The sequence below is a fragment of the Haemorhous mexicanus genome, chromosome 15 (assembly GCF_027477595.1).
Source record: "Haemorhous mexicanus isolate bHaeMex1 chromosome 15, bHaeMex1.pri, whole genome shotgun sequence".
In the NCBI taxonomy this organism is placed as follows: Eukaryota; Metazoa; Chordata; class Aves; order Passeriformes; family Fringillidae; genus Haemorhous; species Haemorhous mexicanus.
The window spans coordinates 9,261,296-9,281,683 of record NC_082355.1 but is presented as its reverse complement, the minus strand read 5'-3'; the positions used below and the strand labels follow the sequence as shown (position 1 = coordinate 9,281,683).

At 39.6% G+C, this 20,388-nt stretch overlaps 1 protein-coding gene across 11 annotated transcripts in view; it reads right to left on the bottom strand.

Annotated features, from left to right (window-relative positions):
* Positions 1–3,555: 3,555 nt before the first annotated feature.
* LOC132334424 (core histone macro-H2A.1) overlaps positions 3,556–20,388 on the bottom strand; it is a 42,883-nt gene continuing 26,050 nt past the window's right edge. For 3 of the 11 annotated variants that reach the window (XM_059860488.1, XM_059860485.1, XM_059860484.1), the window contains 4 exons: positions 16,908–17,007; positions 11,495–11,584; positions 8,256–8,430; positions 3,556–4,284 (listed from right to left, as the gene is read on the bottom strand). In XM_059860488.1, the coding sequence (XP_059716471.1) occupies positions 4,119–4,284; positions 8,256–8,430; positions 11,495–11,584; positions 16,908–17,007 (531 nt within the window). In that variant the 3' untranslated portion in view covers positions 3,556–4,118. Of the gene's footprint in view, positions 4,285–8,255; positions 8,431–11,494; positions 11,585–12,042; positions 12,145–15,341; positions 15,433–16,907; positions 17,008–20,388 lie in introns of those variants that run through there. The other 8 variants (XM_059860487.1, XM_059860486.1, XM_059860490.1 and 5 more) reach the window with 5 other exon arrangements.

Below are 20,388 nucleotides of genomic sequence, written 5' to 3'. Positions count from 1 at the left end.
CAAACTAAATCTCTGTAGAACTCGACACAAAAAGGGATCGGTGGCAATTTTCAAGTGCTTTAGCCAGTGTGCAATAGCCTGGTTTCCTTTCGGTTTCATGCCAGGGATATAAATACAATCCTCCTACTTACCTGCACTCTTCAGGCCTATCAATTATGCTGCTCCTTCCCAGCTGCAGTTACAACTTGAGGTATTACTGTCCTCTGTAAAACCAGCACAGAGCAGAGTGTGTGACTGGTTAGCACAGGCTGCAGACCTCATCTTCCAGTACCAGCACCTGCAGCTCCTGTCAATGCTGCTTCTCAGGCTAGAAACCCCAATTTTAGCTAGGATCAAGGGGAAGGGAGCTCACAAAAACTTGGTGCTAATGAGTGCTGGAAACCTGGAGCCTTATTTTTCTGTAAACTTTTGCCTATTTGGTTTTTTCAGTCTGAGTATGGTTCTGATGTCTTGTCTGTGTGCTATTGTTTTCCCTTTTGGAGTACTTTTTCTGAATTCTCTGGAGATGTTTAAGGCCAGACTGGGCTCAGCAACCTGTTGTAGTGCAGTGTCCCTGCCCAAGGCAGGGAGTTGGAAAGAGATGATCTTTAAGGTCCCTTAGGACCTTAGTCCCATCCTAGGACTCTGATTCTACTCTGGTTTTTGGAGTTTATATAAACAAGAAGGTTCCTGATTCACCTTCTTACTGAAAAAATCATTTCTAAAAGCGCTTTGCTCACACCTAATGACTCTAGTTCCAGTCTTCCTCACATTTTTACAGAACTACAATCACTTCAGTGACTCTTCCTTAGTACACTTGGTGGCTGAAGGATTCACACTCCTATGTAGCTATTAACACCTCTTTTTGTATTTCCATATTATCCTTATGTTGATTATGTTGATACTGCTCCCAATGGACCCTTGAATTGCATTTCCCAATTGTGATAAAATCTTGTATGTGGAAGCATTTTTGGTGACAAATCTCTGAAGATGTCCTGATGTTGTCTCATTGGTGCATTTGTTTACCTTGCTGCACACTGCTTCTCCAATATTATGGATATGAGGACTTGAGTTATTAATCTAAAATTAATTTTTTAAATCCATCATTTAGTAAACAATTAGAACAATTATTTGTTCTCAGCTATGCTGTAAGTTTAAATGCTGATGATGAAATGTAGTGTCAGACCTGTAATCTCTGAGTCAAGCACATGGAAGCAATACAGTCCCACCTATTCTTTGCCTGGTTGCCTGAAACTAGGGAGCAGTGGGATCTCCAGGATGCAACAGGGATCACGACAGGCAAAGTCTCTGCCATGTGTCTGTACCTCCTATCAGGGCATTCTTTCTCAGCCACCTGACTTCTATATGAATTGAAAATGCTATTGGCCACAAAATGCTTTAAACTCTTATACTTTTTTACTTTGAAAGTATTGAAAAGGTAGAGAATATTTTAACTGCTGTGTTCAGGTAAAAGACAGAATGTACTTACCAGTAAGGGAAGAAGCTGTAAAGGTACCTCACTGACATTTTTCCATGTGTGGTCTTCCTTAAGTGTGATTTTTATTTTTGAGGTTTTTTTTTTTTTTGGCAAGTGAAGCTTGCATGTTTAGCTCCAACAAGCAAAATGCCACAGAAATTCCCAAAGTAATGTCCTGGCCCCAGTGCACATGTTAGCAGGAATTTCTCTTCTTGTTTTCCTTGTTATGAATGTAACCTGATATGTTACTTTTTAGGTTCTTGAATAGGTGCCATAATTTGCTCAGGCTGCCTGAGGTCAAGCTTGTTCTGGGATCTCTGGCTCTCCTGACAGAGCCTGTGGGATTTTGGGACCTTGGAGCAGCACTCCTTGGATGGCTCTGGGCTGTTGGAGGAGGAAGAAGAGGATGCTATGGTGTTTGTAGGAAGAGAGAATGTGGCAGTGCCTCACATGAGACCAGCTCCAACACTGTAAATGCTTCTGGTTTTGCTTTTTCTTTACAAAAGCACCATAATACCAGCAAATAAAATGGCACATCACAGGTGATCCCAATGAAGTCAGCCAAGCTTCTTATGGAGCCCACACCTAAATAAAGAGCTGAGATATGAGGCCAGAAGAAGCAAGTCCATGTGATTTGAATTACAATTCAGTTTGCTTTAGGATTTTCTAGTTGTAAGACAAAAGTTGGCCCTCCCAGCCTGGTGCAGTGTGAGTAAGATCTGTTAAATGCCACTGGAGATTGTACTTTCAACCACCTAGAAAATAAATTGGCTAAACACTTCAGTTGACATTAAAACCTTCAGAGTTTAAAACAGTGAGATCTTATACTGTATAGTAAATTCTACACTGCCAACAGATCAGGATTCTGTTACCTGAATGCTCAGTGTGATGTGTGCTCTCCTGTGTTAAAAATTCCCTCCTGTACTGAAAAAAAATCAAGGTCCATTTCACTCCAAGTTAGCTGCTCATGAGAGTTTTTTGCTATTTTTCAATTCTTTTAGTGACATCTAGTGAAACTTGGGGAAAGTGCAAGTTCAGTTGAAGTCCAAGGATCATCTGCAGTAGCAGATGCTTCACAAATAAATGTCTGAAGTTCTGCATCTTATTTCCTTTACTGTCCCTTAAGCTGCTGTCTAAGAAATGCACAAAATGCATTTTGGCCATTAAAAATTTTGAAGTTTGAGCTCATATTGTGGTCAAACACTTTATGCATTTGAAGCACAAAAATAATTTACTCTTTATTCCTTTGAACTTTGAGTACATATTTAGAATAACTTTTATTTTATATTTTAAATTTTGCCTCCTGTTATTAGTGCCATTGCTTCTCTACACTTGAAGGCTCCAAGTATTTCCACTTTTACAAAAAACACCCCAAACTTTTGCAGGAGTTCAGGCTACACATTTTCAATATTTGGTATCCCTGAGCTTACTGAAAAGTCAGATTTGGTCTGCTTGTTGCTCTGGGTCAATCCAGACTGGATGTGAAATACTCTTTCATCAGCAAATGAAGTTTTCAACAGAGATGGAAAACGTATGCCTCCTACCTAGAATCAGCTAAAAACTTCAAAGGAAGAGCTGCCTCCCTCAGAGCAGCATCCACATGCAATAGCTTTTAACAGTGTAACTTCTTTTTCTCAAAGTACAAACCGAAGTGGCTTCCATAAAGTCTATGTTGGTATGGATTTCAGCTGTGCAAAGGACAGGGCCACCACTACAAACAGGGCTCATAAATATTTGGAAAAAATACAAAGTAGCTTCAAACAGGCTAGTATTAGATGACTGGAAAGAGTTCAAAAAATCTTAGGCCTTGCTTGATCTAAAAGGCTTCAACCTCCCAAACTGCATAGGCAATTAGGGCAGATTCTGAACAGGAGGATCTGAAGCAACACCTGGGAAGGGTGAACACACTCAGGAAAAATTCCAGCTGTGAGTGTCACTGAGCACATTCACATGCAGCCAGCACACGGAAGATGCCCAGCATATCCAAACAAGCTTCCAGGTCACTGATTCTGAGCGGCTCTCATCCGTCTCAGAGCTAACTTTTCAGAACTTAAAAAATAAAGGCTTAAAGGAAAAATCAATTCAAGTACACCAAGCGCAACAGTTCAAACATTTTACTAAATCAATTCACACAGTTTCAAAATTGTAAATATAATTAAGGATGACAGGGTTTCTGTATTTTTTTTTCTTCCAGAATCATTAAGACAATAAACAAACACAAATTAGGTTTATAGCATCTGTTCTTTTAAAAAATGAAAGGAACGCCACTTGATGTATTGATAAAGCACCACAACACAGTTACAAAATAGGGTTGGCCTGTTTCTTTCACAAGTAAAAGACTACATACTCCTAATAGCTTCCTGCTTCAATCCATACTTCATTAAAATAAAACTATAAAATCTTCTAGATTACACTAACTTCAGACGATGCCTGGTATAACAGTGCATTAACAGCAGTAATGCCAACTATCAGTGCCAACAAAAAACAGTTTAGAGAGGAAAAACAAAACAAACAAAAAATCCAAAACAAAACAACAAAACCCCCACCTTTATTTCCCTAGAGGAGCAAAATTTAAAATAAGGGATGCTCTGCCTCACAATGATTTAAGGATTTGGGGATGCTGATGGGTGGAAGAGGGGGCTGGTACTGTAGCTTTCTAGGCTTAGTTGGCATCTAGCTTGGCCATTTCCTGCACGTATATCCCTATACTCTCGCTGTCGAAGAGCACAAAGTACACTGTCTTGATTGAAGAGGACATTGTAGACACAAAATAGCTGGAGATGGCTTTCAGGATCAGCTGAGCAGCTGTTTGCTTTGGGAAGCCATTTCTAGAAGGAGAGAGAAAAAAAAAAAAGAAAATCAAAACTTGCTGAACCAACTTGTGATGGTTTAGCCTCCCAGGGAAGGCTCCAGCTTTTCTCCAACATCTCATGGCAAATAAAGTTGCAAAGCCAGTGTTTACAGTGTGAATTAAAGTTGTTGATTTAGGCAAGATTTAAAATGCTCCAACAGAAGAAAAGCATTCCTAAAATATGAATACAGAGTCTACACACACTGTTGGGTTGAACCTCATGATATCTGATAGGTCAATTATTCTCATTTAACAGGTAAGTGAATCAAGAGCCTGCAGTGTTCTGGAAAGCAGTGTATGTGTTGGAGCTGCAAAATTAAACCTGTCCTGAAAGCAAAACAGCTGTTAAAGAAAAGTAAAAAGGGACAGAGAACTTGATATAGAATATGAAACATGAAAAGACCCAAAGTAAAAAGTCTTACCACTACTAATGGTGACTAAGCATAGGATTTTACAGGACCTAACCTGACAGTCTTTCTTAAAACTTCTTCACATTTTTATCTAGGAATCCTTGTCTGAAAGATTCATGTACTGTTAAAACAAGTCAAGCACAAGTAGAATGGTCTGAACAAAGCTATGACCTGAACTTTATCGATCATGGCAAACTCCTGGAACTGCACCTGGCAACTGCTTGGAACATGGCCTGAACTTTGTTGCTGTGTTACTCCTGAAGTACTAGTACTCACCCAGACCACGGTTTTACCCTGCCAAATTCTGAGCCCTCCCCCAGCCTCAGTGATGTGCACTCCATAGTCAGTCTGAAGGTGATGGGACATGATCACTCTCTTAGGAGTAGCACCCAAAAAGAACCTGGAAGAGCCTGTTGAACACACCTGGTTCCTTGACATGCACTTACAGATACCTGGTAGTTAATCCTCCCCATTATAAAGTGTGTACTACTAATACTACAAATAATTTACAGATTACACAGATGGATGAGGTTCTCAGCATTTCCTGAGCAGTTCAAGGAAGCTGGACTAAATCCACCTCTGGCACTAACAGGTGAACATTTCTCAGCACTTGCTTACTGAAGCACCACACTGGTAATAAAATGTAATCTCCCTCTTATTTTGTGCTGCAACACACCAAATGTGAAGGGCAACTGCCTGTGTCATGGCCCACTTGCTGCACATTGCCTTATCAAAAAACATTCTCAGAGAGCAATTTTATGTCAGTCCTGCCTGCAATGTGATATTGTATGGGCTGTCTTGAAGATAATGTTTGTGGTATTTCTAAAATGATGGCATGAAATAGCTTACACTGTTTTTTCTTTTTTGAAAATGCCTGCTTTTTTTCTTCTATTGAAGAAGAAAAAAAAAAAAGGAAAAAGCATTGTGAGCAAAACTTGTATTATTCCAAAGCCAAATGAGCTGGTCAGGGATAATCAGCTGTGTGAGAAGTTAATCAACTGAGAGCAGTTTTGAACAGGAGCTGCTGAGGAGTGAGCAGCTTCCATACCTGGGCACTTGCAGGTTACTTATGAATGCTGCATCCTGGCATACAGTGCAGAAATCTTCCAGGAACTTTGCTCCTGAACTGTCATGCAGGGCAGCATCAAACCAGGGACATACACTGTTTCTGAACTGTTCTCAGGGGCCTCTCAAGTCACAACTTCCAAGTGTTCTGGCAGGGTAGTCACACCAGGGCACATGAAAGAAGAGTGGCCTGGTGAAAGGAAGGCACAGTGCCAGGCAAGCTGATAACAATCCATTGCTCAGGACACCTCTCCCAAAAGAAACGAGAGAGAGCAGAAAAATCAGCAGGAAAGTGCTGGCCTGATGGCCATGTGTGGGCTCCAAGAAACAGAAGCCTGATGCATTGATCTATGGGTCTGAGTTAAATTCTTGTGAAAAGGCAGTTTGGAACTTTAGCCAAACCAGTGTCAATTCAGATCAAAGTCAGAGCATCAGAATGAAATCCCTTCTTAGAGGATGAGTTCCTGTTCAATCCCTAACTCTCCTTTCCCTTTTCTCCTGCTGGCCCTACCAGACTGAACTCCAGGCTACCTCTGAACAGAACCCAAGTTGTGCTTTCCATAAGTTGGCTGTAGCTGAGCATCTGGCCCAATGAATGCTACAAGTATGCTATTTTATTTCCCCTCGTGATTTATTTGAACTGCCCTCATGTAATCCCATTCCTCAACTATAAAAGAGAATGAAACTGTTTATGTGGGTTTATTGGGTGATGTCTGCTTGACAGATGCCTGTACTAGAACAGCTGCATACATGTGGTGTCTTTGGCATTTGTTATCTTTTAAAGCTTTACATTTTTTTCTTTTTTTAATGCTTTTGACTTCATAAAAACAAGTAGAGAGTATTGTCAGAATATATTATGTTCTCTCCAAAATTAACTTATGTTTGAGTATTTCTAATTAAGGGGGGGGAAATAAGGAAAAATACATAACCTCATATATTACTTAAGGCCTTTGGATTCCTCTCCATCTTTTAAAAGCACCACTTTAACTGGCTCAAGTAAGAATGACATGTATATGCCAAGTGGAGGACTTGCCCCAGATCCTGCCTGTCAGTAACCAAATTTCAGAACAGAATATGAATCCTGAGGATTGTTCAAGGCTTCATCATCTTCCAGTAGCAATCACCTACTTGACAACAAGGGCTGGGAATGGTTCTTTGCTGGGAGCTATCCAGAAAAGACAGGGCTGTGAGGAAGATACTTTACATGGTCCCACTTTTACATAACCAATTCCACAGACACTCTGCACTCTCCACATTATTCCGTGGAGGAATAGAGTTTCTCCCAGAGAGTGATTCAGAGCTTCTCTTTGTACTGCCCAGCCTGTGACCCTGACAGCTAATCCAATAAGTTACTATGAATCCCCTGCTTTATTTTGCTACTGTTCTGCAAAGTTTGCTCAAGTTATCTCCTTAAAATGATACCTATGTAAATTAACCTTAGCTGGAGATTTCTATGATGCAAGTTGCTTAAATTTAGCATCCTAATGAAACTTTTATTTCTTGTCTTTCACCCAAAACCTCAAACACTGTTTTCTGCCTTAGCCCACAGAATATACAAGAATTAATCTAGTGTTGCGACACAGCACAATGGGAAAAATATTCTTGTTGTACACCAGCCAACTTCTTTCATGGCAAACTCAAGAGGGTCAGTTGTTCAGGGTTAAGAGACACAACTGTGTAATTCAGCCTAGATTTGCCCCTTGGTCTTCCTACTGAGCCATCAGTGAAGGCCAGGTACTCCCAACCTCCCTCTGCACCCCACACCCAGGAGCCTCAGACTAAAGGTGCAGTCAGTCTGGACTGAGACTCTTAAGAACATGATCTGACTTTCAAAGGCACTGAGCATACAGAGCCAGAGGACCTGAACTTTAGACTGAGGCTTTCAAAGACCTTGGCAAGAGTTTTTAACGTCTTCTTTTTTTTTTTTTTTTTTTTAATGAAATAGTCCCATGATGTAAACTATATGGAATTCAGCTTATGGATCTTGGATGAAAACTTGAAGTGACTCTGCAAATCCTGAGAATCAAGGCACTTTAGGTTTGCTGCTTAAACAAACACTAAGACATGTCTTTTGGCCATTGTAAGACAGCTAAATTTCATTATGCACTAAAATCAGGCAAAAGAGCCCCCTTTTCTTCATGTTCTTTTCCACATCTACAATTTATATGAATAAATTGTCTGAAAGAAGTCTTTTAACATTCTCTTGAAAGTTCATTTTATGCTCTTTATCCCATTTGCATGCTTTAAGATTTGCAGGGATCACTATGATATCTGTCAACACTAAACTAGTACTCAGGAAAACACTGCAGGCTCCAAGCATTGCCTGAAACTCTTCTTTAAGGGAACTGATTCAAACAAGGAAGAAAAAAGCCACATTGTAGCAATGTGTCTTGTACATGGGAAGGGACTGGAAAACCAGATGGCACTTAGAGAATGTGGCCTATTTGGCATCAGGTTTGCCTGACAACCTTACCTGCCACTGCCAATGGAAGGAAATGCAATTGATTTCAGCTTCTTTTCATCAGCCAGGGCCAGGCAGTTCTTCACTGTCTTCTCCAGCAGCTCCTCACATTTGTCCGAGCCCCAGCCTGGGCTATTACAGTGGATCACAAATTTCGCAGGCAGTCCATGGCCAGCACTGACAACAGCTAGGAAGAATTGAAAAAGAAACATAATTACCTTCCTCTCTTTAGGATTAAAGGAGTGTACATGTGATTAAAATAGCAAACAATCAACAGACATTCCCTTAGCCCCTGAGAATGTTTTAGATTATAAATCACAAATCACACAGCCTTAAAATACAACATGATTACAGAGACTTTGTGTTTTCCATTTCCAGCTGCATTTTGCTGTGATAATTTATAAATCATAGCTAGGATCGAGCTTATTTGAGAGAGAGCAAGAATTCGTGGCTGACATCAAAGGAAGCACATTCATATTTAGGACTGGGTAAGGAAAAGGGCAGTATCTGTTAGAACCCAAACCCAGACAAGGATGATCCTGCTTTGGTTGGGTTTACTGCAGAGATACAATAAATACCAGGATGCTGGATAGGCACAAGGAGGTCCAGTAACCTTCAGCTACTCCTGCTAAATGTACAGTGTTCAGCTGGCTTCTGATCATACCCCTGCTTAAACTGGAGCAGTTCAGAGCTACTACTGCTCTGCAAATCCCAAAGGAAGGATGAAAAAGAGGTGAATTAAGATTCTGGCTTATTTCCAGCTTTGTCTCTGAATAACTAAAATGAAGACATTTTGTGTGATTTCAAGTCTTTGGGCCTGGCCTTATTTTAGCTTTTTTGTGTATGGGTCATACAAAATCACTTGAACAATGCTGGGCTTAGTTTCTTTCTTTCATCACATTCTTGACAGAGGAGTGTAGAGAACGCATTTACAGATCTGCAGTGTTTGATTCACATTGTTTGTGTAACAACAGGCCAGGCCTTGTATGTACAAAGAAATGAAAAAGAGTTTTTACCATGCTAATCATATCTTATCACCACAATATTACCATGGACATGTGGGGACTAAGAAGATGCAACAGACCCTGCCTACAAACTGCTGACAGGCAGGGATTCTCCAGATGAGAGGCCTCCTTCTCTGCAGGGGAACATGCTCTGGGTTCACCACTTCCCATCACAGAGCAACAACAGACTGTGCTCTGCCTGCCAGAAGCCAGGGGAGGAGGATCTCTGTCATTTCCGAACTCACGGGGCTGTGGTTGCAAATAAAAAGTTGTAACTTTGGTTTGTTAAAAAAAAAAAAAGGTGGGGGGAAGCAAGCCGCCCTAATCAAAAGCTGAGGGAAGAAAAACATCTATCTGAAATCTCACAAGAATATACAGTGAGCCTTTACAGAGTCAGCCCCTAAAATACCCCACAAAAGTATTGGTATAAAATGGTAACTTATGTCTTCACAAAACCATAATAAAAATACCAACAAGTTTTTTAAAATATTAAAAAATCAGGTTTACAGAGATGCTTATAGAAATCCTCTATTCCATTCTGGAATGTTTATGAGGCATTTTGCTATTAAAGTATAGTAGAGGTAACTCTTGGCACATGATCATCACATATGGATACTATCTCGGGGCTGCTGCAGGAAAGAAAAAATAGACTTTGTCATATGGATCCTGACCAGGGGTTAACCAGAACATTTTGAAGGACAATGGAAGCACAAGCATTTCTGTTCTTGTGGCTTTGCAGAGTCCCAACATGTTGAATAGCCTCAGTGTTAGGCAATGTTAATTTGTCATAATTGCAACTAAAATGTTGGCAGATTCAGAATACATCATAAATCCAAGAAAAATCTATTAAAAGCAGCTGACATATCTCTAGTCAGATGTGAAATGTGGATATCATCCCTGACAGAATAAAGTAATGTATTGATACACATGACCAACTTCAATATTTCTCAGGGAGTATTTTCCAGGGTAGTCATTAATTAACTCATTAGGATTCTGATGAGGACAACTGTTCATTACCAAGAGCAGCTGTCCTTTACTTCAAATGCAAATGCACTGAAATGGGAAGTAAAAAAAAGATAAAGCCAACTATGGACTTGTTCTGTGTCACATTCCAGGTAAACATTCTGGTTATGGGTAGATTAAAGGGATGCCCACAGAAATGAGAAATCTGAACCCTGGGTACATGAAGGACTGAAAAATGGATGTATTAGTTCTGCACTAGAGTCCTCCAACAAGTTCCTAACAGCCAGTTTATCCCAGTGCAGTGCAGAGCTGCCCTGGAGTAAGACTGCCAAGCAACCTCCAGATCTGAGGGATGCACTAATAGCTGAGAAAAAGAAACTTTTCTTTTCAACTTGCCACCTATTTGGAGCAGTTTGGTCTGGGCTGGTCAGCAGTCTTGTTCAGAAGTTAGTAAAAAGAAAAAAGTGAGTAATTGATTCTGCATATTTTCACAGAACAAAAATTCCAAGAAAAACTTATTAAAATCTTTAAAATGCAAGGGAGAAACCCCCAAAGTATTAAGCTCCAGAAGTAAACAGTTGTAATTTTTCCTGTCAGAGCTGAATTCTTACATCTCCCCTTCAGCTGTAGTTAGGATTCGTTTACAAAACTGTGCACACTGTATTTATTTTTATAGCATAAACACAGATGGCAGAATCAGCCTTCTATATGAACAACATGGATCAGCAATTTCACAGATGGTGTAAAATTATATGTTGCCATTATCAAACTTTATTACTCACATAGTAGATTTTTCTCTGAGATTACATAAATTTTGATAACTAGGCATCAAAAAGTCATAAGCTTTTATAGTGATGATTTTGGCACTGATTAAACTAAGTACCCAAGCAGATGCTGAACTTTAGGCATATGCTTAAGTTCAGTGAAAGTAAGAGGCATTTCAGCAAAGCAGATGTTTAACAGAGTCAGACTCAAAAATAAGCATCTCATTAATTGCTTTTCTGAACTGTGCCCTTAATGATCAACACTGAATGTGCATGCACGTACCTGTGAACAGCCCGGCTCTACTGTAACACTACAGCACTGCCCTTTTCCCAGGTGCTTAGGTAAAGGTTACTTAAGACGCAATGTGTGCAGTTTAACTGTGGAGAATACAAACACACAGCCCTTGGGAGCTGCCTGCAGACAGCAAAGCCCCAGGAGCGCTGCAGGGGGAGCTGGGCTGGGTGAGCCAAGCCCCACTGGCACAGGGCTCTGGGTGGGGGTCCCGAAGCGCAGCCTCACCTCCGGCTATGTCCAACGGCCCGTTCTTTTTGCGGAGCTCAATGACGGCTTCCACAAACTCCTTGCCACCTTTCTTTTCCAAAGTGCTCCCTGAACAGAGAATTGTTAGTTTACTCCTCTGATCTTAGCAGACATGCGACTCATAATTTGCTTTTGTTACATCACTCTAGAGTTTTCTGCCCAAACATTTTTTGGGGACTGCAAAGTAAGATCTAAACCTTTTGGGACTTGAGAATTAGCTAGTCATTAAAAACAACAACAACAACAACAGAAAGAACAAAAAGACAACCCTAACAACCCAAAAACCTCACACTGGTATCCCTTGCTAACATTCTCAGACTTGAATTTACTGTCAAGAAACATCTGACATGACATCCCTACCTCCTTCCTTTTCATGAGCATCTCTTAGTGTGAAATGTTCCAGAAGAATGTGCTAGCTCAACAGTGGTTGAAGGTTTGTAATTCCTTCCCCTATAGGATTAATTTCCCCTCTTCTCTTACAAATTGTTTTAAAGAGCCATTTGCCACAATAAGAATTTGAAACTCACCTGATCTTGGTCCCTGACCCCAACAGGTGGCCCCAGGAATGAAACAGTCTCGTGAGTGCAGCGGGCTGCTTTACTTGGTAACTGCCCAGCTTGTTGAGCCACCTTTAACCAAGAGGAAGAGCCTCAGAAATAAGGAGAATCTCTAAGGAACACATTCCTCCAATGAACTTCTCTAACTACAACTAAGGAGCTGGACAAAGTTATTCTGGGAGGAGAAGAGCTGTGCAGTGTATCAGGGCAGCCAAAAGGTATGCTGTTTACAAAGGCAGTCCATCACTAAATGGTTTAGATCTTATTTTGCAGCTCTAGTTTTAAATATTAATGAAAGAAAAAACAGCCCAAGAAAGCATTTTCCTAACTACATAAGCATCCCACATAATTTTGCACTGTGCATATTAATTATAAAGGTAGACAAATAAAGGCTCTGATTTGAGATATTGCTTTGAAAACTGATTTCCAAAAGTTCAGAACTAGGATCTCTAAAGATCTAGACATTTACTTGGTGACACCCCTTACTTCCACTGATGAAGAAAGGAAACAAATGCAATTTCTGATGGAAGTGCACATACTATATGTTCCAGGAAGCAGACTCCCTCCTCCAAGGCTCCAGTTACTGAACCAGGTTATATAGCCAAGGAACCAAGAAGACTGCAAGATGCTTTTGTTTTGTTTTACTAAATTTCTTCCAAACTGCAAAGTTGAAAACAATACATTTGTTTTCCATTCAAAAACTGACTCTGTGACCCTGAGTCTATTTTGTTCATGGGAGTTTATTGCTTTTGGGGTACAAAAGCTGAGGACAATTACAAAAGCTATGCGTTTTCTTTGGTTTTTTCATAACTAGTTCACAACAGGGTTTGCCAAAAACTGGATTGCAAGGTCAGACTGTGTAGGTCAGAGAGTAATTTGCTGTTTGTGCTCATTTAAGCTTTTAAATATAAATACTTCAGCCAAACTCCAAAGGATCTCCTGAACTTAAAGTTGCCTATCCCAGTGCAACTGAGTAGGAGGATCACCTTACAAATCCCTTAGAAAAGACAGTAATGGCTTTATTTGTAGCAGCAAGGTGTCTGAGGAGAGTGCTGGGAAAGGAGATCCGGAGCAGCACTCAGGTGCTTGGAAGCACTCTGCCCTTCAAAGGCAGTGACTAAACCACAACACCCTGTGCCCTTTGCTGAGCCCATCCAGCAGATTTGGCGGACTCCAGGGTCTTATAAAATCACTCTGACTGAGAAGGGATGGGGAGGGAATGAAACAGTCTTCCATTCCAGTTATATTTTTGTTGTATATATTTCCATATCATTCCTATTTATATTTATATATATGCCAGTTATATTCCCCATGAGTCCATGGACTCTGATCAGTCCTAAAACCCATGACATTCATAATCCTTAATTTCTCTTGTTTCAAGGGGAAACATAATTAAGCCTTGTGCAGAACCTAGGAACAGCAAAGTTCTATTAAGTAGGTAATTTCTTTGCCATTGCAAAGCTGTTGTACATTTAATGAAATTTAGCCTAGTTTGGTATAATTCAATCCAGAAGGATCAGCTTTTTCCCTTCTAGTGGGAATTAATTTATAATTAAAAGCAATGAACAACCATGTCAGTTTATTCCACTGAGCTCTCTTCTTGCAGATCTGGTACAAAGAAGAGAAGAAGCAATATTTGGTATGAATGAGTGAAATATTATGCATTTACTCCTCAATTATGCTCTTCTTCTGATTAATACTGAGGATTTATCTTGAAATCATACTTGACATCTATGTTGTAAATTAGCTTAATCTGGTAAAGGACAGACTGTATTTAACTATTTTCCACTACACTAGCAAGTTTCTTGAGGGAAGTCTCGCTTCACAGCTTCAAGGTTAGTAGCTTATTTGCTCACAAGCATAAATATGTGTCACTCCCATGAGAATAAGATCATTATCTCATGCTTTCCAAGCAGGCATTGGTATCAGTGTTGAAAACAGCGTTAGCAGAAATTTAGGCTCTAAAATTCTCAGGATAAGCCCCCAGTACACTTAAATTGTTAGGAAAAAAAAAAAACAAAAAAAAATTTTAAAAAAATTTAGATGGGTAAAAGTTAATCATTGGAAGCTAAGCATTTGTGCACTTCTATTCTTTCTTACAGCAGTCAGAGGCAACAGGAACCTACACTAAGGAATGAGCAGTCCAACTTCAAGAGACAATTTTCTTTGCAGAGTAGCAAAGCATTTCTTTGTCACAGGGTAGGAGACAGGCACATTGGCTAAATGGGTCTGACAGACTTTGGAAACATATTCTTCAGGTACAGGCTACTATGACACTCTGCATATTATTTAGCCAGCAAAGTCACAGTGCGTCTGCCCCAGCAGGTCGACCCGAGCTATATTTCTCTGCTAGTTCCTCAGAATGCAGCCCTTTCAGAAAAACAGGTGGTGCAGGACGTGTGTCCCTCCTAGTCAGTACTGAAAACAAGGCCTCGGCATGGGGGGAGCCCATTCTCACAGTGATGGTGAGGTCAAGATGAGATGCAGAACAGAGGCTGGGATCAGCTGACTTGTTCTTAAGCAGTGCCAGCAACTTCTACATTTGGCCCAAGTACTGATTTGCCTTCTCAAATTACCAAGGCAGTTCAATCAAAGTACTCCTATCCTTTTATAAAATCCTTAAAAATTCTGTGTATTAGAGGGGTAAGAGAAAGGCTAGGAGAAGAATTACTCAAGGGACAGTTAAGATGGCTGAATTAAGAGGTCTGTCCTGTTCCAGGTCATGCCTTCTCTCATCTTTGTTGCTCAGGTGAGCGATGTGTGTGCAGCCCTAGCCTGGGCTTGTGGGTGTGAGGACCGTGGAGCAGGGCTAGGAAGGTCATCGGTCCGTAAGGATAATCTTAAGAGTTTGGAAAATACAAATAGGTTAGATCCAGCCTGTGAATCCAGATATGATCATCTGAAACTTGGCATGGAGAGTGTGCACTGGAACTGGTTAAAATCTAAAGATCAAGACTCAAACCACAATCAAACCAGGCACGTGTCAAACCAACAATGTTGTAATGTATTTTCCTTGGTCACGTGCCTGCCTTTAACGCACTGTTCCTGCACTTCAATTTTGGTGGTGCACTCCATGGTTACTTCTGAAAGGCTGATTTGGCAACAAAAACCAAAAATGCCCACTAGGTTTGTAATTGTTCATGTCTTGTTACGATCAGTGGGGACTGCTGGAAGTGAGAAATGAATGCAGATCTGCATAGCTACAACAAGCTGGTGGCTGCTGACCATGCACACACATACGAACTGCGCAGCACTGAACTTGCCATTACCTACTTCACCACCGGTGTAGAAGTCAGAGTTTGTCGGGTGAACGACAGCATCACTGTCGATCGTGGCAATGTCAGCCTGTACAACTTGCAACTACAACAGGTAAACAGATGTATATCAACCACGTTGGACAGAGACCCAGCACAGGCTCTACATTTACACATGTACCAACGTCCATATTTTCCTACCTTTACATCTCCAAACCTTGCGCCAAAGGAGAATGCTGAGTTGTGTGTGCAGGTGTGTGTAGAGAAAGGGGTGTAGGGAGCAGGAGGAGGAATATTGAGTACGACATGATCAAATAAATGTTAAAATGACAAGTCAGAGCAATCACATGAGATCATTTCCAAAGTTTTAAAATCAGCTAATGCCCCATTTCACTTTGCAGAAACCTAGAACAACCAGTTCCCCACAGAGCATGACATTAAAATATGGAATCTGTTTAAAAAAGAGAAATTCAGGATCATCAAGACAAACAAAATAATTAGTTTCTCCATTTTGTCAGCACTAATTAGCTGACAGCCACTGATTTTCATATATAAAGCCATTCATCATTTTGTTTTTAAAAATACCAGTTTCCTTCACATGGAGGAAACAATGTATTTGCAGCCAGGGTTGTACAGAATTTGCTTTAAAATATACAAATTGTTTGTATAGTTTAAAAGTAAGGCAAATATTTTAATTATATGCTGGAATGGCTAAGATACCTGCAGAAATACATGTATTTCTAAGAAAGGCTGATATAAAAATTAGCCTTCTTAGACCTTTTTTCTTGCGAAGTTACTTTTCTATATTCCCATAGGAAATGCAGCTGTATTAGAATTATGGATTGTATTCCATTAAGGAAGTTTCAAAAAAATACAGCAGGTCTACTCAAATAAGAAGGGAATGCAGTAGATAATGCATGAAAGGCAATTTTTGTTTTGTTGAAGAATAAACTTCTATTAAAGAAGGATTTTTTGATTTCTTATCAATCTGAAACAAGAGAAAAGCTTCAAAAGTGATTCTCCACCCATGATAGTTCACTCTTGGTATAATATCAATATTTGTTTCCAGCTGAATGTAAAAGTGACAGGGAAGAATTAAAACATAATGGAAACAAATTATTGACTGAATTAAACATCAAATCAAGGTATGGAAAAATTGGGGACAGCTAATAAAGTAATAAGCCCTTACCAAAATTTTTAAGCCTACTCTTAAGAATTGAAATAAAACCCCTCAGATTGGAGGTAGAATGGAGAAACTGCTTATTTTGAGAAAAACCTGACAAAAAAGTATTTTAGTCCTCAAAGTATCCAAATAAGAAACCCCCCAAAATAGCTAACAGTCACATATGATCATTATGGAAAAGAATTTAAAATTTTTGAACTGAAATCAGCTTGAAGACTAGCAATAGCTGCAAGTGTTCAGAATTGGTCAAAAAGTGTTTTGAATATAGTTCTTCAACAAAGAGGACCTGCAAGATTTGAATTTCTGCTCTGATTAAAGGTATAAAGCCCGAGAGAGTAAATTCTGGGTTCCATAATTTCCATGTGACCGTTAGTTGTGTCAACCCATGCCCCATTTACCTAGGTCATCTTTAAGGTCAATGTCAGCATTGGTAGGATTGATAATGGCCTCCACCTCGAAGCCGGCTAAATTACTGATTTCACTGTGAATAAGGTTCAGCTGAAAAGAAAAGCATGAGGTGGGAAATAACAGGACAGCTGGGAAATCACAGAGAAGCTGCAGAAAAGTGAGCTTTGCAACACAGATGGAGATAGCATCACTGCAAACAAATATGCAAAATAAAAGGCAGGTCATAAAGGGATATTAGCCCAAAAAAATTCAAACACAAGACTCAAACATTGTTCATACTGGGAGAACAGGAATGTACCAACTAGTAAGCTCTATTTTTGTTTTATACTGATCACTATTTGGGATTCCTATTATTATCCACTATCTCAAGAGGGCTTACAAGAAGTCTGGACAGGGACTTTTCATGAGGGCATGGAGTGACAGGACAAAGGGAATGGCCTTAAACTGAAGGAGGGGAGGTTAAGATTGGATATTAGGAAGAAATTCTTCCCTGTGAGGATGGTGAGGCCCTGGCACAGGTTGCCCAGAGAAGCTGTGGCTGCCCTATCCCTGGAAGTGTTCAAGGCCAGGTTGGATGGGGCTTGGAGCAGCCTGGTCTGGTGGAAGCTGTCCCTGCCTATGGCAGGGGGTTGGATTGAGATGAGCTTTAAGGTCCCTTCCAAACTATTCTGTGATTCTAATTCTGCCATTAAATGAGATTATTTGTTTCTTCCCCAAGTACAGAAATGAAGGACACCCTAAGCATCCCTTAAGCATCAATTACAGGGATGTGCTGGGACTATTCTGCACTGAAACAGGGTCAAAGCTGCTGCTGCTCCTTCCTTAAGCCAGCAAACATGAGCCTATCTCTGAGAAAGCAGACACTTGTCTCCAGCAATTCTTCCATCCCAACAAGAGGATGTGGTTTTTTTTCTTACCTTATCAGTGGTCACCTGTTCTGTATTACAGCACTTCAGTCCTCATTAGAGTTTTGCAGCCTTTGGGAATGTCTGGTGAGGTACCAGAAGCAGGCACATGCTATTACGTGCTTATTGCTTCTAGTATTTATTTAGTTTGCTTTACTTCCTTTTGTCCCTTACGAAAGGAGATTTTTAAACCCACTCATTAATGCTCATTTACTCCTCTAAGTACCCCCATATATTTCAAGCATGTCTTTCAATTTCTTTCTTGTTATAAATCAGGAGGATTTCTCCTGAAATCACAGGAAGATTTCTTCTCTCTCCTGAGGCACACAGGGAACTGCGGGAGGCAGCACAGAGATCACATCTGCACTATGTATTCTGAAGAGACAGTCTGGGGGGTCTCCTCATAGGATGTGACTCACAACACAAAACCAACTCTACAATTTGATGCAACCTAATGGGAATGCTAAACTTGGCAAAGGTCAAAACTGCAGGTATGGGAAGTTTCTAACCAGGGTTTGAGCAGGTTTGACATTGCTTCATAGCTTCTGTTGGAAGTCTGATTTCACAGGAACCATGTTTACTACTGACAAACTTTAAATACTTTGGAAGTGCAATAGATTTTCCAGACTTTTTCATTTGGGGAAATACATTAGCTACAGCAAAACCAATGCCTGAGTTTACAATATGTATTTTAAATTATTTTTCCAGTAGCTGTTTGGGTGATACGGAGAGCAACCATGAAGGAGAAAGCTCTCATTCATTTATGCAATTCCTGCAACCAGCTGCAGTTAGGCCAGGGTTTCCTTTCAATCCAAAGCCCTCAGCCTACAAAGCATAACATTCATCTTCAGGCATGGCACTTTATATCATCCATATCAGAATTTTATCTCTTGTTTGTTGTAGCCCACATTCCTAAAGTTAACTCTTCAAATAATTTCTTTGTGTATGTTAATTTATTAACAGGGAATATGAGCCAGTCCATAAAACCCATACAAGTGAATGGGACATTTAAAGAGGCCACCATCCCTATATTTAAATTTTCTGAAAAAAAAATTTCCATTTCATTCATTTGATTCTATGAATTGACCTTCTTTCTCTTTTTAAAAGCCTGCAATTTCATATAATTTGTATATGTTGCTTGAGTAAACTATGTTACCTCAAACTAGGGTGACTGACTAAAAATTAGTGTAATTCAGCCCTGTTTTAAGTACGTGTCTGTTTGGGAATTTGTAATAAAATCTAAGAAAGCTTCCTTTCCAAATAGCCTGGAATCCTTTAATACTTCACACATGGTGAGTTATTCATACTGGAGTTTGAGTCTTGAGTTTGACTACAAGCAACTGCTGTTTAAAAAACCAGTCAAATCAAATCAAACCAAAATGTTAAAAAAAGTTAATGAATTTTTAAATTAAAAAAAACAACAGCAAAACACATGCACACACCATGACTGTTTTGTGGAGATTATAGTATGTTCCTAAACATATTTTGCTCATTCTGTAAGTGATATTTTGATTCCTAATTCTGTGCTCTATAAGTTTTTACCCCAGATCTATCAGCTGCAGACTGTTTTTGTTTTGGACCTTAAATCTATCCCTGAGCCTACTCATATATGGGATTTACATAGCAGCCAGCTGGTAATTAAAGTTTCAATTTAGCAACAATAAGAAAAAGCTTAAAAAGCTGCACATGACTGATAGCATATGTTGGCAGCTAAGTATTATTTTACTAAATTCTGCATTTACTGCTCAATGCCGTGTTAGCTATCCAATTGCAAAAAACAAATAAAAAAATAATCAGAATATTTCCTGTGAAATTAAATCCACCAATGAGTAATTGCTCAATTTCACTACCCAACAGTATGAAGCATGTATTAGGCAGAAGTGATCCCCTAAAGGGCCACTTTAAAAAAATAGATAGATACATGTGCAACAAAGAATGGACATAACTTGAAGTAACATTTCAAATAATGTAAGTTAGATAAAATGCAGATGGCACTTAGCACATCCATGAATATTTTCTAAGCCAAGCCTGGCATTGCTAATTTCAGACAAAATTACCTTAAAAGTCTTGAAGATTTTTCTGGTATGAGTCTCATACTGAAAACTGAAGATGCGTGGTGCAGACCAAAAGCTGAGGTTTCTTGGAAAGTCTAAAGCTTAGGTTTGAGTTCCTACAACTCTGCCTCTACTTTGTAATACTCTCAGGAAAAACACACTACTTAATGTGCACAATGCCACATTTCCACTGGGATGTCACTTGTGGATGTGCAATCATTTACATATTAACTAGATTTTAATAATTAATGTGGCACTAATAAACTTCTACAGGTATAACTGAAGGATTCTTTGCCATTTCATGACCTCTAAGAATTTCCAGCTGAATGTCAGCAGTTATCTAAACATTAAATACAATAACTGTAATTTTGAAAACTGAGCAATACCCAGGTCTGCAACATTCTCATTTGTGGTTTTTGCATCAAATTAAATTTAGAGTTATTAGAAGGATGAATAGCTGCTCTTGCAAATAAGTTCCTTCCCTTCCATAAACATGGAGCCAAGAAAAATAT